The following is a 27,915-nucleotide window of genomic DNA, read 5'->3' as shown; positions in this document are numbered from 1 at the left end:
GGCGCCATCTTACCCAGCATAGGCCAAAGGTTGTGGCGCCATCGCTCGAAACGATGCCGCCATACCTTTGCCCTTTGATCTATTAGATAGCGCAAAAATAAGGATTAAAGTCCAATGGTGTTCTAAAAGTTTTAATCATGTGTCGAAAGATGGCAGTAAATTGACTGTGGCTACAAAGTTTTCTTGACAATCCACCTCTATTTCGAGTTCTCTTTGATCGCGGGTAATCATTCAGTTTCCACGGGGTGAAGACAGTGTCTATCAAATCAAACAATTCATCGGAGACTCTCCAATGCCTACCTTACTACACAGCTATATAACACAGTATAGTAACATCAACAAGTACCTATCTGTCTGTAGACTTGCTGCAATTGCGTCTTGATGGACAGCCCGAGAACGAAGGCGTCTCCGCTGGATATTCTGACGTCGCCGGTGAGCATTCGGAATGTGGTGGTTTTGCCGGCGCCGTTGTTCCCGAGTAGCCCGAAGCATTCAGCTTTGTGTACGGCTAAAATAGAGTAACAGAATAATTTATATTACTATAATACCGCTTATACACGGCTGATTTCTTAGCAATCACATCTTGAATTGTCAATCGCATTTGACAGAAAACTATGGAAACAAGAACCAGACCCCAATGAAATCTATATTTCAAGTGTATTTATGATGGCTCGTACACTCGGGTTTTTGCCGTCGTCATCTAATCGTGGCATTCATGGCACATGGCATATACGCAGTTACACACAAAGGCACAGCCTATTGACGGCGAGGAAGTCGCCGTAATATTTAGTGAGATCTCTTCATATGAGATTGCCTCGGCCCAAGATCGGAGAGTGAACGTACGCCCGCTCACGCTAGAAGTCGCCTGCCATAGTATCGTGTGATATACTCACAAAGGCACAGCCTATTGACGGCGAGGAAGTCGCCGTAATATTTAGTGAGATTTCTTCATATGAGATTGCCCCGGCCCAAGATCGGAGAGTGAACGTACGCCCGCTCACGCTAGAAGTCGCCTGCCATAGTATCGTGTGATATACTCACAAAGGCACAGCCTATTGACGGCGAGGAAGTCGCCGTAATATTTAGTGAGATCTCTTCATATGAGACTGTACCGGCCCGAGAGCGGAGAGTGAACGTACGCCCGCTCACGCTAGACGTCGTCTGCTATAGTATCGTGTGGTATACTCACAAAGGCACAGCCTATTGACGGCGAGGAAGTCGCCGTAATATTTAGTGAGATCTCTGCAGATGAGACTGTCGCGGGCCGAGATGGGAGAGTGAACGTACGCCCGCTCGCGCCTGACGTCTTGGTCTTCATCGTTGTCGGGCGGCGGCGGTGGCGGGCTCGTCTTGTAGAATACCTACAATTAATGGAATAAATTATAAATTTATTAGTTGGTGCTTTATACCAGATACCGCATATAAAGTGTTTCGCCGCATCTTTAAAACTAATATCAATGTAATGTGTTACTTAAAAAACTGAGCGTGCGAGATTTCTTTATGTGGGTAATAAAATATGTATCTACATATAAGAATAGCTATTTTTTAATTTAAATTAACCATGATAATGTCGACAATCTGCAGCTTCGGCAATTACTCCGAAAGGGTAAAACAGCTATTCTGAAAGGATAGTGCACTGACCTTGTTCATAACTTCGTATTCCTTGAGAAGCATAACGGTGAAGACCAACACTCCCATGAAGGCCATCATGAACAGATATCGACCGACTCCGGGCTCTGCCCAGTCCAAAAATGGGTAGTCTTCAACTGGAAACAAGCAATATATTTATACTAAAACGGTAGTAAACTAGTAATTAACCTACCTGACCGATCCACTTTAAACTGCTCTTGAAATCCGCAATTTCTTTCAAATTTTTAACTCACTGTATGTTACAACGTTAAAATTTTAACGGATTTTCTATGCTATCTTTGGAGCTTAAGTTTAGTTTGAAGTTTTAAGTCACCATATCACGTTTTCTTCTGCTTGTCAAGAGGTTATATAGAATCTTTTTAGGGGCAGCGCCAGGTAAGTCCCCTTACCGCATCGCATGTAATATAAAATACTTTTTTAAATTTGAACTTTAACTTTATTCGCCATATAAAGAATGTATATTACAATTTAGTTTAAGATAAAATAATTTGTATGCCCGAAAAGGGTAAAACTGTTGATACTCCTCAAAGTATACCATGTTATACTTTTTGTACCTACACAGTTTACACAATCAATATTTCTGATATATGGCTTCGTATGCGGTTAACCTCACGCGGTCGAATGCTGATAGCGACCCCGCGGCGCTCCACTATAAGGCGGAGTCGGCATTCGTTGGTGGTTATAGACAGTTGCCCTAACACAGGTTAGTCCTTCATCCAAAGGGTAAAGGTAAGGGAAGAGCAAAGCTCGTTCAAAAGGTCCAAACATTAGCACTTACTGCAACACACGCTGATGTTCAACTTGCTGCATAAGGTATGTCTCGTGCAGTTTTCTATGTTCACGAATTGGTCACAGAGAGCATCGCACGCTGTCAGCGCGAACCCTGACACGCTCATATCTCTGGGAATGAAACAAATTAATTTCAGCAATACCCATGGCCCTATTTATGAAAAAAAAAAATTGTAGCCATGGTGAAGTGAATTTCTTATGATGTACGCTGATGACATTGCACTGACAGATGAGGACAAACAGAAACTGGAGCATAAAGTGAACCAATGGAAGGCCCTATTTTTTCAGTTTAAAAAGAAAGCAAACACTGGAAACGCTGAAGATAAAAAAATACCTTAAGCTTCTACATAAGCAGTAAAGTGGCAGCACGGAGAATATCCAATCGAACAAGTTTGCATAGAACGGGCTGCCCACTTCTGGCAGTCTCAGCACCTCCGTGATGAGGAAAGGCATGCATCCTGAAATACGTGTTATAATTAAGCATAAAGGTTTGACTAGAATGGGAGAGAGCGGTTATCGCAGATAAAACAATAAAGTGATATGAAGTTAATGTGATTTGACTCTTCTATGCAGTGATGTGAGATCATCCAATTCTGAAAATCAAGTACTATGAAAGCCCGCCACTGCTTCTTTAATATGCCATATTCTAAGTCAAACTCAATTTATTAAGTGTGTATCGTCATTTAAAGCAAACAAAAATATGGATACTCTCAAAAACTATTTTCTATTTAAAATAAAGTACGGGGTTAAAAAAATATGAACACATTTACCCGTGAATACATTAAAGAAGCACATTTTTGAAAACCCTGTAGCGGCTGCGTCGAAGCAGAAAGACGCTGCATAGTGTAGAGGTATAATTCCTATCGAAAATACCATGAGAACTAATAGCACTCTTCCTGCAATTAGACAAAAATAAAATAATAACAAATTTGCCCATATCAAACCTATTTAGCATAGGTTTTAAAGCAACATTTCGAATTGTAGATATCTAATAGCAAATTTTTATTAAGTGCAGATTGTCGAATCAAACACTGATGTTTTTCCACTCATCACTTGACTATGCCTTTGACCACAATTATCGGAGGAAGTAATGCTGTTGTGTTTTGGATAAATATGGCATTGGTACATTGGTATTAGGGTCGCAGTAGTACACAAGTAAAAAATTCAACAAAAGCTATACTTCATTGTCCTAGACTTCCTCAGTGCAGCTTAGCGAAGTGCGGTTTAGAAGAAGTCCAAAACAAACAAGAAATACGTACGAGAGAACCGAGACGCGCTAGATAAGCTACGTACCGTTTATACGTTCCTCGATCCTGCTATTTCAAGACTACCCTCATTACTTGCCTAATTCGTGAACAGCGTGAATGAAAATGATGGTGAGATTGGTCAGTAGCTATGTCCACTCCCATACAAATACACCCACATGACGACAAACCGTAAGCTAGAGCTAGAGAAGCTTGATCGCTTATGCATTCCTGGTATTACAATTTACAACAGATTAGCTAGAAGATCACTTACCTAGTTCATCTGGCGTGGATAGCGTAACCTCTTGGAAGCACGCCAGAGTGATGATGATGGTAAGATGGATGGTCAATAGCCATATCCACTCCCATACCAAAGCGCAGACCCACAGAACGGCTGGCCGCACGCCCGAGACGCGCTGAAGGAGCTTCGCGCCGCTTATGCGCTCCTGGTATTTCAAATTTCTATTAGTAAAAAGTAGCTATTTAAATAATACGCCTTTATCGCGTGATAAGATAAAAGAAAGTATTTAACTTTTTTTTTTCTAGGTCTAATGCTAATGTTTCTGGGCCTTTCAATATATACTCAGATACACTTTGTCAGAATTAGTGGCGCGAAATTAAAATTATCTATGGGAGGACAACCTTTGCACCTACATTTTTTAGAATTGCCGATTTTTCTACTGATCAACTGGGTGTGCCAGTGTATAAAAATGTACATTCGTTTGACTTACTTTAATCACAAAGAGCACCAGAAACGATGCAACGAACGCCATACAAAATCCCATGTTGAATGCAAATTGAAAACCCATAGTCCCACCAGTGGCCATCACTCTCAGCTGCAACAATAAAAATAGGAAATTAATTTAAACTTTAATTCACAATCGGAAAACGAACTCTGTGTTTTACGAAGCTTAGGGTCGGTCGGTCGGAAAGTTTCATAGTGATCAGTCCATCAATTGTAAGAATGTGCCACAGGCGCTTAAATTGTATTTCTAGAATTAGCCCTTAATGTATGCAATGCAAGAGGTATCCAATAAACTTACAAGATTCTCGATGCTATATGGTAACGGATGGTTGACGATTTTCAAAGAGCTTCCGGGCAGAGCAGCACGCATCATAGCATCATCCACGTGTGCGAGCGAGATGGCAGAGTCGTGGTACCCGTAGTTACTGAACCAGCACGTGATGGAGTCGGGCTCAAACGTTGCGCCTATGACGTTCTCGTAGTGAACACGCTCTGGGTCCTCTCTACTCTGAAAAACGGTAACCCTTAAACGTTTTACAATTTTATTAATGGGTTATACACATGTCGAAAAACAAAAGTTGTCTCGTTTGTTCTCGAAAGTTAAGTATAAGTAATGGAGTCCGATTTCTAAGTAACGTTAGCTGGGGTCATCCAATGGATGAGCAGGATGTTGTTTGCAAGAAAAGGCGTATTAGGCCGATATCGTCTTTTGTCAATATTTATATAAAAATATAATAATTATTATTACCGAGCTGTGACAATGACTTGTCTCTCTTATTATGGTTATTTATCTCTTAGTGCAAATTAATTGGAAATGAAGCACAAACAGCATGTTTAGGTACATTAAACTGTCATAACAATGTTTTAATGCGTTTTAAACAACGCATTAAATGCGGTTTACGTGGGTTATCCGCATTGTACCCTAAAGCGCCTACGAACAGAGAACCCGCTTAGCGGGTCACTGGCAGTGAATGTGATAACGTTCTAGTACACTGTTTGCACTAATGCTGTATTTCTCTTGAAATTATGCCTAACATACCTAATCAAAAAAGTAAACAATTGATGTTCAAATAGAGTTAAACCAATCTTAAAATGCATTAGCGATTAGTACAATAGTGGGGTACGCAATGATGGTGCGATTAGTATGCTTTTACCTGTACGATCCGATAGATTTTTCTTAGATCAGGAATTAAAATAATTATAAAGGCGCGTGCATTTTAAGAATCGTTTAAATCTAACGGTGAGAAAACATACCAGCTTCAGATAGTAATGCCCCATGTCCATTGTTGCGATGTCATTATATGACATGCCAGGGTACTTGGATTGCTTGAAGTAATTTTTATACGCGTTCTGAAACTTTTGGCCCATACTACCAGCTTCTATGTCAGGACTGGACGATATTAGTGTCTGCGTTTTCTTAAACCCACTCTCCAAACTAAGTGTTAAAGGGGGCAACGAACGAATAAAGTTCCAAGACCTCGCTATAATTACTGATAAACATATGTTGATGATTGGTGATATAATTTGTATGAACATTGTAAGTTTGTTCCTGGTCGAATTGTATGCTAGCTTAAGAAACATAGCCTTTATGTGGTTTTTGAGCAATTTTAATCCTCTCTCTTTCTGTATCGGTTCTGTATCTAAATCTGAAATGATGAGTCACAGTTAATGTTACTTCGCCGACTAATAACTAAAAGTAAGCGACGATAACCCCTCGTGCGGCAAGATCCCTCGAAATTAACGTTCTTCGAGAACCGCGCGAGCGGCGGCCGCCATTTTTAATATTCAAAACTTGCCTTTACTCGTAAAATATTGCTATACCGCTCGAGGGGATAAGAAAAGCAGTGAAAATACGAATGGTTTTGCAGCCTTACTGTTTTGATAGTGTTTGTCCATAGGTACTATAGCGTGGTCATTATGCATGTTCTTCAGATCAATAGATGAAGTTCCATCTGTTTTTTCCGCTCCCACTCTGGAGTTATTTAAATAAATTACTATTAGAAATAAAATAATATTGAAAAAACTCAGTCGCATAACCGACAGTCAGTTTTTCCACTCTTCCTTTATTCTAAGCATTATGGTATCGTATGCAGAAATCTGCTTCATATTAGAACTACATATCTACAGGATGTACGTTTTTATGTATAAAAATATATGTTTATAATGACTTCAATCTAGATTTGGCACATAGTCAAAAAAATTAGACTGAGAACGACGAGCGTTAAAATAAATGATTATTAAACTCGTTCAATAAAAGAAATACTCATAACTGCATTTAAAAAAGGCAAAATAGTAATATGCACTCATTAAAACTTCTTGTTGTCATGCAATATAGTATACGTTCATGCATGTATGTATACGTTCAAACCAGTTGTCGAATGGATTCCGGTTATGTGTGATATGACGGAAAACCCCAAAATTGGTTGAAGTTATACACCCTTATTATGGTATTGACAACAGAGTGTCGAGTTCTATTTTCCGGAATCGAATCCTATTTATCGCAATTAGAATTGGTTCTAATTTCCTTTTACAACTTACTTCATAAAAACTTCTTCGAGGCTGGTGACCGAAAGACCGTAGCTTGAAACATGCAAAGCTTCTCTTCTCTCCTCAAATTGTTTCAGCATTTCAGGGAACTTGCTAACGTTCTCGTTTGGTAGGATATACGTTAACTCGGAACCTAGAAACGTTTACATGATACAATTTTATATAGTTACGAAAGTACGTCCGGTAATATTCATTTTAAATTTATTACAAGTCTGAATTTTAATTCAAAATCGATCATATTTGGGGCTCGATACGCAAAATAAGGCTTAAATGAAATAAAATGATTACACACTCTGTAGAAAAAATGTAAAGTCACTTTGATTAGTTGGCTCATACCTAGCTGAGTCAGGCTACTTGATCACAAGGCCACGCGTGTAAGTTAGAGAAGTCCGTTCTAGAACTACTTTACAAGCCATATTTATTTAAAAAAGTGAACGAATGTATTTCATCTGTTGCTGAATAAAGCTAAGAAATAGATAATTACCTATATTAGAGTTTTCCTTAATATCCGGTATATAGTGGTTGAAGAAACTCGTCACATCGTCGACGTTGCAGTTCTCGGCCTTTACAATGGTTAGTTTGTAGCCGATGCCGTAATGTTTCTTGAGGAAGTATGGCGTGCCGTTGCATTGTAGTTTACCACCGGCCATGATGGCGATTCGGTCGCCGAGGACGTCTGCCTCGTCCATGAAATGCGTTGTGAGGATTATGCTGCGACCTTTAAGAAAATTATATCATTGTGTTTATTACAACGCGTGTAGTACCTACTCGTATTACGAATAAGAGTTTTGTATAAGTAAGGTTACTTGGAACAAGTCCAAAAGTACGAATTGGAAGGCGTTTCTTTTGAGAGTACGCTTTATGTGCCTAGGATCAAAGATATACCTTCGTTTCGTATAAGATAAATAACGGCTAAGAAAAAAACGTGCCTCGAAAAATGGCGCTATAACTTTGGCATTAGGAAATATGAGACTGCCATCTTTCGACACAGGACTAAGAGTTTTAGTCTTGTGTCAAAAGATGGCAGTAAATTTAGTTGGCTACAAAATTTACTTTGACAATACGCCTCTATACTCAATTATCTTTGCTAGGACTTAACTATTCACTAGGTTCTAGTCACTAGGATATAGGTATTTCAGGGTGAAAGTGTCTTTCTGAGTATTTTTTTTTTGTTTTGGAGCAGGCGTTCTTGTTCTACGCGCATTATCCAATTTAACTACATATATCAGTTTTGGTATAGGTACGCATTTAATTTCTCTATCTGCTTTGCTAAATAGGGCAAATAGTTTTGACTAGTTTTAAAATTAGTTACTTCTAAGATTACCTCCAAATTGTGTATAATTTTCTACTAAAGTATCGGTAAAATCCGAAATATACGCTATTCCTCTGGAGTGCAAAATAGATGTTAAATCTTAAAAGGGAACAGTCGAACATGGCTATTCCCTTAGTGCATACGAAGCCATATATGGCAGTTAAAATATTTAACTCTATTGACAGATATTAAAGTTCAAATTAAAACAAATAATTTTATACGACATGCAATAAAGGGTTAACAAGCAACCGTTTTACATTTTCCAAATTACCTATAGGAAAATACTGACCTTTCTTTTCTTTGAGCAAGAGGTCCCATAAGCCCCTCCTGGCGGCCGGGTCGAGACCAGAAGTGGGCTCGTCTAGTAGGACAACCCGCGACTTCCCGCACATTGCGGCCCCGACTGAGAGTCGACGTTTCTGCCCGCCTGATAGATTACTTGATAATGCGTCTTTCTGTTGAAAATAGTTGAGAATGTCTGTAACATTTTTTGGTAGCACTCCTATGTGTTACTAGCGCAAATGTGCCCATTATTATTGGTACATCGTAGCTACGTAGTTTCCTTAATGAAGTTTTCTAATTTCATGTTATGTTGCACGCGAACATCTAACCGCTAGTTGCTTATATTTAAGAATAGCTTTAGCGAGTATATTAGCTAGGATTGAGTACCTAATTCTCAAATCAAGCATCTAGAGTTTGGTTTCGTATTACCTGTTTAGTCAATCAAATATGGACAGTTTATGAGGCAAATTCATCGAGTATCCTTCATTCGCTTGCGAAATATTCTTTATTAGTACGTATTATTTTATTATTTTCGAGCATGCAACTTTTCAATGTTTAAACCTACCTTGTCTTCCAACTCCAACAGCTTAACAAAATGATCTACTTCGCTATGTAACTGACTAGGCGACACTCCTTTTAACCGGGAGTAAAATATGAGGTGCTCCTCGACGGTGAGGTCCGGGAAGAGCACGTTGTGTTGCGGACAGATGCCGAGCGACTTGCGCGCCTGCTCCGTCTCTGTTACGATGTTGAAGCCGCTTACCGTCGCCGTTCCTGATGTTGGTGGCACGGTACCTGTTTGTACATTTACCCCCTTATTCATAAAACTTTACGGGCCTGATTTAGTTAAATTACGTTTTATCCCTTTCTTATAAATACATAAGTCAAAATGACAGATAAAGACAATCGATTCGTAGCTAATTCAGGCCAGTAACGCGTTTATGAATAACGCCATTAGAGATTAAAATTAAAATACATCTGGATGGATTAAAGATCTTAAAAGAGCCACCCCACATTTTCTTTTGAGTGTCGGCGTCTAGTCACAGCGCTATGGAAAATGGCGTTGCTGCGCAGTTGCGTCAACGTTGTGTCGAGCAGCAGCCATAGAGTTGATTAGACGTCGACGCTCGAGAGACGCTAGTCTGGGGTGGTCCTTACTCAAATACTCATTGCAATAAGGCTTCGAAGGTCAGTTAAATTTGTCCACGATGATAAAAAATGGTAGGAGACTAAAAAGGCTTTTTTTTTAGCAATGAGAGCCTGGTCTCTGTTTAAATAAATAATAAGTCTATCTTATTGTCTAACATATTCGTTATTACATTGTGTACAAGTCTCATACTTTGTTTCTTGGTGTCTGTTGTTAGTATAGTTGCATTGTTTGTATTGTGTGAAGAGATTTTAATATTTACCTACCTGTCAGCATAGATATCGTTGTTGTTTTCCCAGCTCCATTATGTCCTAATAATACAGTGATTTCATTTTCGTATATTCGCAAGTTTAAATTGTCTACTGCTTTTTTGCGTCCTTTATAAATTTTTGTAAGATTCTGAAAGTAAAAATAAAATCACTTGAAAAGGAGCATTAAAGTGACTCTTTGATTCAGTAATGATTAATTTCAATTGCATAGAAGCTAATTTATTTTTTAAAGAAGATTCCTCGTAAAATATAATAGCTTACTGATACTCTATTATTCATAGCCTATTTACATTACTAATTACTGTTTATTATTCAAATAAATTTACGATACGATCGATTGGAAATATATTCTATCATGGTTTTCTACGATAATGATGTAATGCTGAAATAACCGGCCAAGGACGGGCCCTACGGGCACTAAGAATGGTGCTAGTTCAGTGGTGTCACTCACGAATTCGAGCCAATGGTGCAGTCTAACGGAACTAGTTGCGACCAATCGCGCGCGTGGTGCGAACTCATCAACCAATCGCGTTGCGGCGGCGTTAGACTGCACGATTGCTCGAATTCGTGTGCGTGATATCGCTGTACTTTTCTTATTGTCCGTAAGGCCCGTTCTTAGATATAGTATATGTCAATATCTCTACCTCTATAAAAAGGTATAAAAATATTCTCATTTTCATTATAAACAATATTCCTACGCTGATGAGTTTTTGTAGTGATTATTGGAAAAAAAAGCGGCCAAGTGCGAGTCGGACTCGCCCATGAAGGGTTCCGTACCATTTATGACGTATTAAAATAAACTAGTTACTAGATCTGGTTCAAACCAATTTTCGTTGGAAGTTTGCATGGTAATGGATATCATATATTTTTTTTAGATTTTTCATTCTGTTATTTTAGAAGTTACAGGGGGGGGACACACATTTTTTCACTTTGGAAGTGTCTCTCGCGCAAACTATTCAGTTTAGAAAAAAATTATATTAGAAACCTAAATATCATTTTTGAAGACCTATCCCTAGATACCCCACACGTATGGGTTTGATGAAAAAAAATTTTTTTATTTTTTTTATGACGTATTAAAAAAAAAACTACTTACTAGATCTCGTTCGAACCAATTTTCGGTGGAAGTTTGCATGGCAATGTATATCATATATTTTTTTTAGATTTTTCATTCTGTTATTTTAGAAGTTACGGGGGGGGGGGGGGGGGGGACACTTTTTACCACTTTGGAAGTGTCTCTCGCGCAAGCTATTCAGTTTAGAAAAAAATGATATTAGAAACCTCAATATCATTTTTAAAGACCTATCCATAGATACCCCACACGTATGGGTTTGTTGAAAAAAGATTTTTTGAGTTTCAGTTCTAAGTATGGGGAACCCCCAAAATTTATTGTTTTTTTTTCTATTTTTGTGTAAACATCATAATGCGGTTCATAGAATACATCTACTTACCAAGTTTGAACAGTATAGCTTTTATAGTTTCGGAAAAAAGTGGCTGTGACAGAATCGGACAGACAGACATTTGGCTACGGAACCCTAAAAAGCAACAATCGCATCACTTACTTTAATATTGACCGTGGGTATTGCATCTGGTTCTTCGTCATGAACCACTTTCAGCAACGCATTTTTATATTCTGCATCTGAATTATTAGCAAAATCTGAAAGTAAATATTTATATTCATGACTTATGTTTGTATCAGATCAGACGATAATTAATAGGTTTGTATTATTAAGTCATTATGAATGCTGAACAATTTTTGTTTCATATGGCATGTTTGGAGAAAATCAAGTTAGAAAGTGGACCCTGGCAAAAGCCGGGATAACGCTAGGTAGATGAAAAAAAAAGAAAGCATGTATGGACTTTATAGAAGCGCTATGCGCCATGTCTGGTCTAGCGGTAAGGACGTGCGACTTTCAATCCGGAGGTCGCTGGTTCAAACCCTAGCTCGTACCAATGAGTCTTTCGAAACTTATGTACGAAATATCATTTGGTACTTACCAGTCGCTTTTCGTTGAAGGAAAACATCGTAAGGAAACCGGAATAATCTCAGTAGGCTTAGTTTACCTTCTCTGGGTTGGAAGGTCAGATGGCAGTCGCTTTCGCAAAAAACTAGTGCCTACGCCAATTCTTGGGATTAGTTGCCAAGCGGACCCCAGGCTCCCGTCAGCCGTGCCAAAAAACCAAAGAATGAGATACATACGGCAAAATCATCAAATTTTACTACGGCTTTTTGTATGTAATTCTTAAGGTTGAAGATCTCTATTACAGCTACGAGTATACTCCGAAATTGAACACGTCAATTTTTTTGTACTTAAGGTATAGTTTGTAATGAATATTTACGCAATTTATGTAGAAACGGTGTGACACACGCATCGGTATTCAATGTCATGCCATGAAACTGATATCTAATTTATTATTGAAACGATAAATCGTCAACTTGAAGAGTGCTATTTTTGTAAAGTTAGTCCGTCCTTTACAATAGCCAAGCACTAAGAGGTTTAAAGAAACGGCCTGTTTTAGGGTTGCCAAAAAACTCGTAGGTGGATTCGTCTCTTAAACTCGTAGTCACCGTGCAGGTCAGGATCTCGATGACTCAAATAAAACTTAAATTTTTAGCAGACTGTGGCATAATCTTTCTTTCAAATATAGGTACAGGTATCCAAAGGCAGGTAATGCCAAAACGGTCACGTGCAGAAAGTGGCTGAATGTTCCATTAAGTACGATCTGCTCTAGGAGTGGATCTGCCTTAGGTACATTGAACATTATAAAGTGGTGAATCAAATGAATGAAATCACTCACACAGATAAAAATAACATGGATATAAGTATACCAAATAAAAAATAATGCTGAAAGGGTCTAGCAAGCTAAGCTAAGAAGATTGGCCCCCGCAAGGGATTTGGTTGTAATTTGAGGTGCAGTAGTGGCAGGTCCTAAGTACACTGTATGCGTAATATCAGCCTTCGATCTTCTTTTGTTTCAGACTTATCCACGAAAATGTCAAAAAATCAAGGTAATTTTTAAACTGTTATAGCAGATAAACCAAGCAAGCGAGAGCAACCAAATAAATTCAGAATTAAGGAGCATAAAATGGGGTTCATAATGCATATTTTACAGACATTCATTTCCTTGAACTTGGATGAAAAAAATAATGTAATTTTTTTCTGCTCCATTTTTTTGCCACCTTTCGCGGAGACACAACTATCAAAAAAATTACGTGATAAGCCCCATTTGTTAACTACGTATCCATTTAAAAACATTTTGACAAATCATGGTGCGTCATATTAAAAAAAAACAATTACGAACATAAAGTCGAAAATATTTGGCCCCACATATTACCAGTGCAAATGTCTAAGGAGCTCTTTCTGAAATCCTTACCAGACGTCCGTAAGAGAAATGTCAACATTTCTCTTACGGACGAAAATATTGCCCGTAAGAGAAAATGTGAATATTGTAGAATCGAATTTAGTTATACTTGGGACGATGAAGAGTATGACTGTAAAAATGGAAGAATTGTATTGTTCTGTTTGCTGTACCGAGTTATTTGTTAATATGGAATGGTAATAAAAATGTTTTTGTCAATGACTTTACATCCAATACTTTTATGTACCCACTTCGTTTCTTATTTGCATAAATTTAAAAAAATAATAATAATACCTAAAGCAATCAATTTTTGCAGCGTTCTTTATCACTTTTTTAGTTCCATTTGTTTTGCGTAAACATATATTACAACATTTACACCTTCTTTCAGACATTATTAAAATTGCATAAGAAATAGCTAGAAAATGTGTCCTTTAATTATTTCATAATGAAGGAAAGAGGAAGTTATACTACAGACACATTTGCCACTAGGTAGTAGGTTTACTCTATTGATATAATATGATATAGTAAACATATCTTCGTAATGGTTTTTTATTGACATGACGCACCATGATTTTTCAAAATGTTTTTAAATGGACACGTAGTTAACAATTGTCGCTTATCAAGTAATTTTTTTGATAGTTGTGTCTCCGCGAGAAGTGGCAAAAAAATGGAGCAGAAAAAAATTACATTATTTTTTTCATCCAAGTTCAAGGAAATGAATGTCTGTAAAAATATGTATTATGAACCCCATTTTATGCTCTTTAATTCTGAATTTGTTTGGTTGCTCTCGCTTGCTTGGTTTAGCTGCAACAGTTCAAAAATTACCTTGATTTTTTGACATTTTCGTGGATAAGTCTGAAACAAAAGAAGATCGAAGGCTGATATTACGCATACAGTGTTCTTAGGACCTGCCACTACTGCACCTCAAATTACAACCAAATCCCTTGCGGGGGCCAATCTTCTTAGCTTAGCTTGCTAGACCCTTTAATGTATACTCGTATGTTGATGTGTAGTGTATGGGCGCTTTCTACAACTCCACAGTTCCACGCCTATAACTAAGGCGGGGGCTGATGGAAGTCCTTCCATTGTAGCCATCTCTCCATTTGGGTCAAAGACCCATTTGTCCCCCTCTCGGTCATATCCCATCGATTTAGTTATTAGGTATGTACATACAGTAAAACTTTACACACATAGTATCTGCACAAACATGCTCTTACCTGCAACTTTGATTTTATTTGGCACCCAAAAACTTTTCGTAAAAGGAAAATACCACGGCAGGGGCACTCCATATCGCCCCGGTATTATTTTCTCCACGTACATAGCAATCAGCATGTACAGTATTGTGTCCAGGACCAACATTATGGCCACATGCCCAGGCATGAAATCGTCGTGGTAAGATATAGGTTTGAAGAATTCACCCCACTGTAGGCCTGGATAAATAAATAAGAATATGTAAATATTATTAAACACTATAGTATACACAATATAATAGACGAATAAGTAGTACAGGGTGGACAAAAAGAATGATACACTTTGTTTTTAAATTTTAATTACATTAAGTGGAAATTTTATTAAATATTTTTTCATAAATATATTATTCAGGGTTGGCAATTGTATACGGAAGATAATTTCTGCCAAATGTATACCACTAGCAGCAAGCAATTTTATCTCAAATGTTTCTGTTGTTTAAAACACGTTGTTTGCTCGATTAATTTGGAAAAAAAGTAACAGTGATTGGCACCCAAATTCTCCAAATATTGTAGCTCTTGACTTATTTCTGTGGGGCTATCTAAAATTACGTGTCTATGCTAACGAGCTGATGAAATTTAAACAGTTAAAACCGACTATTCGACACAAATGTACTAAGATAATGCCAAAAATGTGCGAATAGATGCTGAACATTGGGATGATAAGGGCTTACATTTGCCTGCTGTTAGAGGTGGACATATGTCAGACATTATGTTTCGCATGAATTTGCCAACCCTGAAGAATATATTTTTAAAACAATACCTAATAATTTTTGAACTTAATACAGTTAAAATTTAAAAACAAAATGTACACTTCTTATTTGGCCACCCTGTATTTTATAGCTTTTCAGTCGAGCACCGTATTTAGGCAACGAAGCTTGCCGAGTTACATAACTAAGGTACGAGATTGAAAAGCTTGATTAAGTCATCTAGAATGATACTTTTTAGGGTTCCGTAGCCAAATGGCAAAAAACGGAACCCTTATAGATTCGTCATGTCCGTCTGTCTGTCCGATTTTTTACTATAAAACCTAAATAATTAAAAATTGGTAAGTATGAAATAGTTGCCCGTTTATGTATTTTCTATGAGAGCGCGGTGGCACGTGATTGGTCAAATTCTTTATAGATGACTATAGCGTATCGAAATGAATATTATAGTTGAGTTGGCAGCCCTTACATGAAAAGTACGCAATTATAGTTTGGTATACGAACCATACCCCGGGGTTTCGAGTGCGGGATTGTTTTACACTAGCAACAAAATAGATAAAAATTTTAAAAATAGAAACTATATTATAATTCCTACTTTTGTTTTTGGAGCTTACTACCTATTTTTTATTCATAGTTTAGTTACTATTTAACAATAAGAAAGTATAAATACCTACACGAAATCATTCTCGCAACTAAAACCCCGGGGTATGTTATTAAGGCCCTGCATCGAAAAATAACGGGATCTTTGAAGCGTGGCAGTGGCTAGCCCCGGAAACAAACAGACGTGATTTTCGGATATATGTATCTTGACTATATGATAAGAGGTATGATACTAGTCGAAACAAAAAGGCTTAAAATTTTCTCGATAGAATATAAATCCAAAGTTACATCTACATTTTTAGTGTTTACCTCAGTGCAACTAGAAAACACATCTTCATCCAGCATAATCCACTTTAAAGTAAAGGTTTTCATCTCGTCTTAAACATCATTCAACTAAATATTAACTTATTATCTTATACAAACGGATTTATTCTCGATTTTGATTTTATGAATTCAACAGAAAACGCCCATTTTACGCAGTTCGGCTTCTCTTTCTGTCATGCGTCAGTCATAAATGCGTCCTTTATGCCAGTAATGTTAGATGGCCGTGGTGCCTCAAAGAGGTAAGACCTATGTCAAATCGCGCAGCGCTCCAAATTACGTAAAATCGACATATCCAATAAACGTTGAGTCGTAGCTCTATTAACTAGTAACGGAATCCGAGGTCTACTACGAATGGAGCTATCTTTACAGGCCTATACGTTACGCATGTGTGCGTGTTTGCTTAGCTACGTCAAAGTCTAATACTCTTTGAACAATTACAACGGGTAAGGAAATTTCGACAGCTTCTGTAATGTATCGGTAGCTGTGTGGTCGTGTAGACACCAAAGAAAAAATGCGAGTCATCTATAGACCCATCGAATCTAATCGTAACTTTTTGTTTTCTTTTTTTGTTCCTATATAATATCTATATTGCTTATTTTCTATTTTATTGTAAAAGTAAATCTTGTCTGTCTTATACAGAAATAAAGTTATTCTTTTAAATATGTGTATTAAAAGCATATTTTAATGACACGAATAATTTTATTTTATTCATACCAATTTTTGTATAGCCTAGGTAATCTTTATGTAAAACAAATATACTTATTATATTAAAAAAACTAAAAAATTCAACACGTTTATTAGAAAAAAAAACTCGTTTGCACGGGCCGGGGTTTGAACCAGCAACCTCTGATTTGTAATCCGCATGCCTTGAGAACAATTCACATAATTTATTCAACAGGATACTGTCAAAACGTCAATGACTAATATGACTTTTCAGCAAAGAGTAAAGTAAGTATGCTTTTCAGTTTGATTTTACTTGACAAGGAGCAATAAGAAAAACGTACCGAATCGTCCCTTTCTAAAATTGCCATTCAAAGAGAGAGATGGGCATTGTGATAAGAGAGGTAGGGCATTGTGAATTTCATCTCGCTTTGTGTGGTAGGGCACAGTTAGTGGATGTCATTCTAGATCTAGAGCAGAGCCCAACTGGGGAAGTACCTCCACCTTACAGAAAACCGCAGCCAAATAACACTAGACCCTACTCATAGTATTGTGTTCCTGCCGGTGAGTAAGGTTGCCAGAGCTCAACGAGGGGGGGGGGGGGGGGGGTGGAGTTTAGGGTCGGCAACGCGCATGTAACTCTTCAGCTCGTGTGTGGTGCTATCTATAGTTTTTTTTATATGGGTACGCTGACAGCTGTCGTTTCAATACGATTTTGCGAGATTTGGCCTTTTTCAGGTTAAAAATTATATAAAGATAACACCTGTCACCCTACCCATCGAGTTTGAAAAATACTATAATGTTAACATATACAGGATGGTTTTTGATAATGTACATCTTAGAACTTAAACTGTTTTTAATTTCTTTTTTTTCAAATTTTAAAATTATACCGCTCTACATTTATACCTTAATAATATATCTTAGTCTTGACAAAGACGATTAAAGTTTTATACTTAGCAAAATCGCTTACTAACAATATCTTTACAAAATCGCTTTCCTGTAAGTTTAGGCAACTGCTATAGCCATTTAACAGCAGTATCAGTTCATTACACTTGGTTCGGTGCTTCAACCTCTTGTCTAACTGTCTGATAATTAAAGTAGTTCCTAATAGACGGCGTTGTGCAATTATGGATATCCCGATCAAACTTTTCATTTCAGAGGAACGCGATTCTGTGTTGATAATGTTAGTCTATACTTTATTTGTCCATGCTCTTGAAACCATTAGCCAACCAATTAGCTTATGGCGGGCATTGAAGGGTCGTTCTTTGAAATCAGATTATTAAATATAATTTCAATATAAGCCCATCAATCGAATAGGCATACATTTTGGTCAATTTATTACCTATCAGGGGAATAATAAAATCGATAAAAAGAATGTAAAAGCGACGAGGGAATGAAAAAAACCGATAAGGGAATGACAAGGAATGACATAATGACAATGAATTTCGGAACAATTCGTTCCAAAATAATACACTGAATCATAGAACACCCTTAGCAACATAATGTTATTTTTAAGATCTATAGAACGAAGTACCACACGTTGATTTTAGTTGAAACCCCAGTCCAAAGGCATGGAATGAGAACCAGGGGAAAAGCAATAAGTATGTCTTTGATCAACTGTTATGATTACGATAATTTTTACTTAATCCATGAAAGTAAATAATCATTTACTTGACATATGATTTAACATTGTACATGCCCATGAAGAATACATTTTATATCAAAACACACGGGAATGAAAATCACAGTGAACCAAAGCCAGGGGAACGATATTATGAAATCGTTTATTTCAGGTGAAAGACCCATAATTACATCACAAACAATCGAAAATACAATACAAATAAACTTAAATTAAAAACAGTCAAAATAACAATTGTGTTACCTGTAAGAATAGCATATATTTTTAAGAAAATAAGTAAACTAAATGTCAATATACTTAGTAATTTACCTCTAGTTTTATGTCAACCTAATATCCTAAGAGCATTTATTAGAAACATATTAAGAAGTTCTAAATGTCACGGAACGTGTAGTGTGACTTCCTCCGATTTTATGATATTTTATTTTTCTTTGAAAGTGTTTTTGGAAGAATTTTATATCAAATGTTAACACTTACACCTATTCCACAATACGGTTTAAAAATTGTATGGATATATAACGACTTTATAACAATTTTTACAGTACATATGGGGCTACTTTATAGCACTAGTGCGAGAAGTAGCATATTACGTTACTGTGTCGAACATTTAAAGGGCCATATGTACTGTAAAACGTTGTACGATACATGTGCGAATAGGTAATTCGCAACTCGTGTCGATTTAAAACACTCCCTTCGGTCGTGTTTTAATTTATCGCCACTCGTTTCGAATTTCCTATTTTTCGCACTTGTATCGTAATGTACTATAATAACATACATCTTGTGATCAGTTTTCGTGTCACCGACGCGCGTGGTAATATAAACATGCAGTACTCGGTAGAAAGTTACCTTTACGTCTGGCAGCCTTTTTAACGCTTTTTTTAGAACAGCAATACTGTGTTGTTGTCAGATTTGCAAATGGCTGAAGGGAGAAGTGTTACCGAAAATTATTTATTTGTGTTAATTAAAAAAAAGGTCAACCTTAACGCGTCACCGCCGTGTTTGAGTTTTAAAAGTCAGTACTCATTTCACGTTATTGTTTGTAACATAAGATATACCTAATACATTCGAGATTGAGCTAATTATTTAATATTTGCAAAGTCAAAGGTAATTTTTAGGTAATGCCGAACATGTTTCAAATTGTCACGACAGTGGCCTCAAAATTCTGTCCCCGCCACGGACTATTGAATCCACGTTCGTGTCATATAGACACGTGGTCGTGACATTCTCAATTAGTTTGATTAATTTAGAGGCATATTCACTCTTTAGAAATGGATTTTATTAGCTACGTTCATTTGTTATTATTGCCCAACTGCCCAAAGCAGAAAAATGGTTTCCGCGTGTATGTGGATATATGATGTGTATCCGATTCTTTGTCACGCTCTACAGCGCTAGTATGACGAATTTCAACGTATGAGCTGTCATTCGATGTGTCGTAGTCATGGGAGTAACTTAGGCTATATTAAAAATATTGTATAATTCAAAATAGTGGAGTTGGCCGCCAAAATGCCGAAACGTCACGACTGAGGGACACTTTGTGACAACCGTGATTATGTACTCATTTTATTTACCTTTCCTGAGGGTATTAAGCTTGACCATATGCATCAAAAAATGCTTTTTATACGTAACAATATGTGAAAAATAAAAATCTTTTATGAAAAAATATTTTTCTGGACACAATTTAAGAATCACCCTGATTGTTTGAGTAATTGTTTAAAAGTTATTAGTTGAATATTACATATTTCAGCGTAATAAAAATACTTACTTCACTTTTTTTGGTAGTTTTCGTTGTTACCATATTACTTACTTTTTTCTTTTTTATATGTAGGTAGTTACCACTGACAACTGTGATTCAATATCATCCGAAAAATTGGTCGTCGGAAAACGGCACCCTGTATTTCCTGCCTCAACAATATATTACTAAATAAAATATGATAACTAACAATGTAATCTTACATTGTTAGTTATCACACCGAATTTAAAAAGATAGGTAGTGTTATACTTACAATTAACGGTACTATTAACATCTTCCAAAAATCAACAATAAAAATTGGCTATATTGTAGTCTCAGATTTATTACAATTTACAACAATATATTTTTTTATTTTCTAGTAGCAAGTAATAACGCCATCTTTTTTATTTTCTAAGAATTAAGTTTCTGGCCGACCGCGTATAATCGTAGTTAACTTTTGTAACGCTAGATGGAGCTTTCACCTTCACGTGCGCCGCGGACTCCGCGGAGCGCTTCCATGTGTGCGTGCTAGCGGGGAGTGAGGAAGCTAGCGGGCGTGGCTTACGAACCGGTATTCACGGCTTTAGTAGGCCCTTAACTGTATAAACAAAATATTTGAAATTTACTCAAGTATTTTTCTGACAGTCCATCTACCGTACAAATAAATGCATGAGAATACGAGAAGTAAAGATACCCTAGGCCCTAGGTAGTTGACAAATCTGCATATACTCAAGCACGAAGCTGGCGGTTACAGTCTCTGGCGAACACAACCAAGTCTGACGCAAGTTTTCGGAATTCTTGTTGTTTAATATTAATGTGAGTCAAATCAGGTACCTACTCGATTAAAATATGTATAAATCGCTTTAACAGACAATGAAAACAATTTTACTCGTACTGGAGACAAAGATTCATTGATTGTATGAGATGTACAGTCGACGTAATAAGGCGAAATATCGACTCGACTGTACATGAATATAAAGTCTTAAGACAAATTCGTGCTTTGTATTCGACAGCTGATTCGATAGATAGTGATAGTAGCTCTATTTGTCAAAACTTGACGATTGACAATGTAGTGACCTCAAATCGTATGGCGCCATATTTTAGCTATCAAACTAGAGGGTACGATTTTTAGATGTCCGTAGCCAAAATGGAAAAAAGCGGCCAAGTGCGAGTCGGACTCGCCCATGAAGGGTTCCGTACCATTTATGACGTATTAAAAAAAACTACTTACTAGATCTCGTTCAAACCAATTTTCGGTGGAAGTTTGCATGGTAATGTATATCATACATATTTTTTAGATTTTTCATTTTGTTATTTTAGAAGTTACAGGGGGGGACGGGGGGGGGGACGGACACATTTTTTCACTTTGGAAGTGTCCCTCGCGCAAACTATTCAGTTTAGAAAAAAATGATATTAGGAACCTAAATATCATTTTTGAAGACCTATCCATAGATACCCCACGGGTTTGATGAAAAAAGATTTTTTGAGTTTCACTTCTAAGTATGGGGAACCCCCAAAATTTATTGTTTTTTTTTTCTATTTTTGTGTAAAAATCTTAATGCGGTTCATAGAATACATCTACTTACCAAGTTTGAACAGTATAGCACTTATAGTTTCGGAAAAAAGTGGCTGTGACATAATCGGACAGACAGACGGACATGACGAATCTATAAGGGTTCCGTTTTTAGGGTTCCGTAGTCAACTAGGAACCCTTATAGTTTCGCCATGTCCGTCTGTCTGTCTGTCTGTCTGTCTGTCCGAGGCTTTGCTCCGTGGTCGTTAGTGCTAGAAATTTGAAATTCGGCATGGATATATAAATCAATAAAGCCGACAAAGTAGTACAATAAAATCTAAAAATTTAATTTTTTTGAAGGTACCTCCCCTACACGTAAAGTGGGGGTGAATTTTTTTTTTTGCTTCAGCCCTACAGTGTGGGGTATCGTTGGAAAGGTCTTTCAAAACCAATAGGAGTCTTCAACAAACATTTTTTGGTAAAGTGTATATATTCGGAGATAATCGCTCCGAAAGAAAAAAAAATGTGTCCCCCCCCTCTAACTTTTGAACCATAGGTCCAAAAAATATGAAAAAAATCGTGGAAGTAGAGCTTAAGAAAGACATTAAATGAAAACTATAGCGGACATGATCAGTTTAGCTGTTTTTGAGTTATCGCAAAAAGTTTCCCCTTCATAGTAAAAAGACTTACTTTAATTAGGTACTGATTATGCAAATTTGCCTATTTGTTTAACTCGCGTGAAAGGTACCGTTTCATCCCTTGGTTAACAATTACTATACTTTAAGCTCCAGTTTAGCTTATTGTGACGGAAGAGTAACAACGGAACCCTACACTGAGCGTGGCCCGACATGCTCTTGGCCGGTTTTTTATATACCACAACGGTGGCAACCAAGCAAATTTTTAAATTGTATAAGGTATGGAACCCTTCATTAAGCGTGTCCCGATACGCACTTAGTTTATTGTACTATATCGTAGTTTCCTACGATCAATAAACCATTGCTACAGAGAAAAAAAACTGTAGCACTCAAATCGACATTCAACATTTCAATACCGAACGTACGTATATAATTATATATATTTATACGTTAATTCCATCAGATCCATACAGAGGAGGAAATTCATAAATTAGTAGAACTAGGCATAGGTACTTTACAGTAGGTAATGTAGCACAAGCGTCATAATTACCTTCATCCTTAGTAGGTATTAATCGTGGTCAATTAAATACTTAGAATACCTATCAAGCATCTTCTCCTCTGTGGCTTGTCAGAAATGTAAATGTATGTGTTAAAATAGTGACCTTGAAGTTTAAAAAATGTAAGTTTAGAATTACGCAATGACAGATGACCGATTTGGGTCTCGCCGCAAACGAAAGTATAAACAACTTATACTTATGTACCTCTTGATTATTACATGATTTTCACTGTCATGTTTATTTTTTTAAATTCAACCGTGGCAATGACAGTTTGTTGTGGAGATCCTTGGGAGAGGCCTTTGTTCAGCAGTGGACGTCTTTCGGCTGAGATGATCATGATGATGATGAACGATAGTTTGACTAAAACAAGTATTAAGTAAAACCTAGTGCCTACGCCAAATCTTGGGATTACTTTTTTTTTAATACTACGTCGGTGGCAAACAAGCATACGGCCCGCCTGATATTAAGCAGTCTCCGTAGCCTATGTACGCCTGCAACTCCAGAGGAGTCACATGCGCGTTGCCGACCCTAATAAATTTAGATTATAAGTTTGCGTCTTCATAATACTCGTATTATGATAATACTTAGTAAATAATCGTACGTTACTCCTAAACCTAACACACCAATTTACTTAGTTGCTTAGTAACAAGGCAACAACAAAAACGTGAAGCAAGGACGCTCAGTATTTAGAACATAAAACGTTGACCTGAAGAAGATCCGACTGACAGGCCAATTCGAACGTACACTGACATCAGTACCCCTAGTGTAAATATTTTCGACAGCAAAACGTTACGTACGCGTTTGCGTTAAGTGTCATGTTGTATGAGATTTTTGACTTTCCAAAACGTCCCGCTTGGCGCGCTGTTCAAAAACCCATACAAAATGAGACTTAACGCAAACGCGTACGTCACGTTTCGCTATCGACTAAATTTACACTAGGGGCACTGAAGACATCTAACTGATATCATTAAGTTATCACGCATATTGCTCTACTTATCCGTACATGTCTCGACGCGGGCGAAAAGCACTATAGCTAAATAACATGATTCAAATATAATTCTGATATCATTACGTTCGAATTGGCTTGTGAGTCTTTGTCTATATGTGACACGTGTCACAATTAATAGGCTCACTACAATGAATAATAAACTAAAATAGACTTCACAAACCTAAAGAAAAATGACAATACACTCTATTCAGCAATTATGCGTAATATGGGTGTTAAATCGTGCCTACTAAGTAATCTTACTCGGAGTCAATTTTAGTCCAAAATTATAACTTTATATTTTGTTGTTTTACTGAATTCTTTGATTAACAATGACGCATCGTTTTTTAACTTTTTATTAGAATTTCCTGTCTAAACTCGCAGTAAAATTAACTTCATAAAGAGCAAACACAATGAATTCCCCATACTTGACCCCCGAAATGAAATAGCTATTAGATGTTTAGAATTCACAATAAAATGATTCGTTTGTGATACACCGAATGTGGGTGTATCAAAGAATGACACGATAGATTGGGGCTATAAACTCATCGTTATTGAGCGATTCGCTGACCAAAGAGTGTCTGACTATAGAAGAGATGTACAGTCTGTCTAAGAAAAGAAACAGAAAAAATCGGGCCGTCTAGTTTGAGAGCTGTAGTCCCACAGAATAAATAATAGTACTACCGTACCGAAATGACACTTCCTACAAAACCGAAGCGATTCAGGGCGTTCCATTTCTAATGTATGGCACTATCCCTTTCGGTTATTCAGGTTTGTCAAAATTCAATTCATTATCTTATCTGTGGTCGTGCACGCAAAAGGACATCAAGTTGTACCAATCCTAATAATTGCTCGGAGCAATGCTGAGCCGAACGGAGCCGGGAATGACCGAAAGGAGTGTCGCCCCACTGGTAGTACATGGCCGTGTACTGCGGCATGCCATGTTTGACGCTCATTGGATTACCAAACGTCAACTTTTTGTCTTAGACTTTATGGGTGGTTCAACTTTTTTGGCACAGTGTGTTAGAAAAAATTATGTATCATGTAACACTAACATGTTTAGTAAATAGATAGATAAATCATTTATTTGGCAGCTGCAAAAACACACAATATAAAGTTTAAAGTAGTCCTCGTGACTGCCATCTCCACCATGTTAGATTCTGAAATCTGCGACCAAAAAGCCGTATCGAGCTAATACCGCAGTATATAAATAGTCCATCATGGAGATGTCTTACCATGGAAATGCGTGTTAAGAAAAAGTAATTATACATCTTATATGATCAATGAATCTTTGGCAGGACGCATATCGAGTCAAACCTACCTAACGTACGACGTACGCGAGCGTTCGCCCGTGTAACCGGTACGGATATGATGGTCGCACTTGTGTACCACGTGACGTGACAGCATGATAATGAGCGGTGATAAAAGGTGACATTTGATTTATCAAGTCCATAATACGCCCGCAGCACAGAAATCGGCGTGGGGCGAGACTAGCCATGAGAATTCAGGCCAAATGGACTTCGGCCGTGGAGTAATTATGCCTATTAAGCGACAATGACTATAAGTGTAAATTAGACCTTATTTCAATGAAATAACGTTGATCGTGTCTAAGTTTGCACATACGCGTCACATGTTATTGGGGCGGTGGGAAAATGCAAAAAGCTGCGTCACAGTATTTATTATGAAACATACCTACAATTTATATTAGCCCTTCAGGACTTCACCTATTTGACTTATTTATGGGAGCCAATCTTATTTATTCGATATATTAAATTGTATGTATAGTAAAGCCTACAGCGTCATATTTTTGGCACTTTGTCTGTGTCGATTTTAACACCTTGACTGTACTTATGCAATATAGACGATTGATAATAACTATATGTATGCACGTATGAGGTTAAGGGAATTCATAATATACATCATAATAGACGGGCGTGCCCGGTTTCGTGCTGACCGCCTGCGCCTCTTCGCGGTCTCTCCCGCCCGCACGGTCTCGCGGCGCAACTCGCCCGTTTGTCGAGCGTTGCACACGCTCAATAAGCTCGCTGCTGTGCAACACTCCTGCGATTTGTTTGCGGACGGCTGGACGGTTATTGAGAAAGATTGTTTAAAAATATGCGAGTTACTGGCCTGATTTAATTATTTAAATGTTTAATGTATTTTATGACATGACGTGTAGCTTATTGTTATTAGTATTTTTTAACATATATAATTATAATGACCTTAGTTATAAGAAATGTAATGTCTTAGGCTAGCCCTGTATTGTTACATTTTGTGGTTACTTGAATAAAATTGAAATTGATAATACCAATTTACAAATGTCATGGACAACAATCAAATCTTAACTTGTAAACCAACGAAAATTCAACAATAGGTACAATTAAGGTAGAGTCAGCAGAACAAGCATCTATGCACAAATATGCATACGCTATAGATTCTATTGCTGCAACAGTTAAGTATTCAAATGTTGTTTTGAATGTTCTGTTTCTGACTGTACTAGGTATATGAATAAAGGTTATACATAAAGCGATACATTACCTCTTGAAGTGCCCTCACACGTAACAAGCATCTGAAAGGCAAAACCCATTGCCGCATTCGAAATTAGGCTCAGCATCATCTTTTTAAACCAGTGAACATCCTCGTAAATAATTTGGGTGAGCATATACACTGAGTATGTCGTAAACCAAGCGAGGCCCATGAATGACGCGGCGGTATTAGCTGCAACAGAATGACTTGTATAATGACTAATGAGCGAGTATAAAGAAAAGTACAAGGTCCATCGATTTAGTCATTAATCTACGAACATCTGTGGAAGTTAAGGCATTTCTAGGTGTTGGTGTTTTAAGTATGCAGGTTGGAATGGTATTAGGTATCTGGTCTACAATAGGGGGAGCGAAATGAATGGAAAATGACTTAGATATTTATATGCTTTTGTGCATCATACATATACAAGGTGTATCCAAAAAGAGTAGGGATCCGTTTAAGGGCATATTTGGTATAGTATTCTGATTAGGACAAAGAGAAGAAGAAAAAAAATGTTGGCCTTTGTATGGAGAGTTGGCCGACTTGGACGACCTGTCCCATAGATTTATTCTTTTGCGTAAAAATTTTTTTCTTCTACTTTTTCCTAATCACAACACGATACCAAATATGTCCTTAAACGGGTCCCCACTATTTTTGTTACATTTTGTATAGTTAAAACGCGTTTCAAATTTAGAGAAAATGTGGGTGATTTAAGTCTACTTTCTCTTTAACCGCTTGATTTGCTAATAACATCATAACAATTTGGAATCATTAATAAAACTATAGTTCCAGTGTCTCGGGACACCTCAAATATTTGGAAAACAAGTACTATCAAAGTAAACACATAATATCTACGATACGAAAATGCAGATTTCGGCTAGGTTCACATGGCGTAAATTTTCCTCGTCTACCGTATACGGGATTTTATCGAATTTTACTGTCACTACGGTAATCGATCAATCGATCAAAGCAGTGTGAATCTAGCCTTCCAGTCCCCGTTCCTTCCCGTATACTTTTATATATTTAAAAGGATGACTCGTTTTCACTCGGGTCGACTGATAATGTAACTTAAGTCATGCTTACATGAAGGTATGTTTTGCTTGGGTGTATCTAGTACCTACCTCATATGTATAAATAGGTAAATTAAACTAAAGTGCATTTTACCTCTAGTGAAGAACACGCTGACCATAAAAGAAAATGCTAATGAAGCGATGACGAATAGCACCATGAAAAAGAAAAGCACCGACCAAGGCGTGAACGTGAGCACCGAGTAGCGGACTCCAGTTTCGGTGGAGTTAAATGGTATCTAGAAACAAAACATAATTATAATATTCCAAATCATTTAAATAAATAATTGTGTATCATGTAAGGGCATCAGAATTGAATTGAATCAGTGCGACGCAAATATCTTAGACAACGTACAAAAAAGTGATATATAAAAAAAAACAAACACGCAA

At 37.2% G+C, this 27,915-nt stretch overlaps 1 protein-coding gene across 1 annotated transcript in view; it reads right to left on the bottom strand.

Moving 5' to 3' along the window:
* The window catches only part of LOC133522194 (phospholipid-transporting ATPase ABCA1-like), a 42,885-nt gene that overhangs the window by 8,965 nt on the left and 6,005 nt on the right, over positions 1-27,915 (bottom strand). The window contains exons 7-26 of the mRNA XM_061857425.1: positions 27,623-27,764; positions 26,474-26,653; positions 14,560-14,772; positions 11,545-11,639; positions 9,983-10,115; positions 9,135-9,364; positions 8,577-8,742; positions 7,460-7,693; positions 6,967-7,108; positions 6,303-6,400; positions 5,683-6,074; positions 4,727-4,936; positions 4,415-4,519; positions 3,958-4,129; positions 3,210-3,335; positions 2,774-2,897; positions 2,429-2,550; positions 1,642-1,766; positions 1,190-1,361; positions 347-508 (exon numbers count right to left, since the gene is read on the bottom strand). Of these exons, the coding sequence (XP_061713409.1) occupies positions 347-508; positions 1,190-1,361; positions 1,642-1,766; positions 2,429-2,550; positions 2,774-2,897; positions 3,210-3,335; positions 3,958-4,129; positions 4,415-4,519; positions 4,727-4,936; positions 5,683-6,074; positions 6,303-6,400; positions 6,967-7,108; positions 7,460-7,693; positions 8,577-8,742; positions 9,135-9,364; positions 9,983-10,115; positions 11,545-11,639; positions 14,560-14,772; positions 26,474-26,653; positions 27,623-27,764 (3,343 nt within the window). The remainder of the gene's footprint in view (positions 1-346; positions 509-1,189; positions 1,362-1,641; positions 1,767-2,428; positions 2,551-2,773; positions 2,898-3,209; positions 3,336-3,957; positions 4,130-4,414; positions 4,520-4,726; positions 4,937-5,682; positions 6,075-6,302; positions 6,401-6,966; positions 7,109-7,459; positions 7,694-8,576; positions 8,743-9,134; positions 9,365-9,982; positions 10,116-11,544; positions 11,640-14,559; positions 14,773-26,473; positions 26,654-27,622; positions 27,765-27,915) is intronic.

The sequence above is a fragment of the Cydia pomonella genome, chromosome 10 (assembly GCF_033807575.1).
Source record: "Cydia pomonella isolate Wapato2018A chromosome 10, ilCydPomo1, whole genome shotgun sequence".
NCBI lineage: Eukaryota > Metazoa > Arthropoda > Insecta > Lepidoptera > Tortricidae > Cydia > Cydia pomonella.
This window is presented reverse-complemented; position numbering and strand designations above follow the sequence as displayed.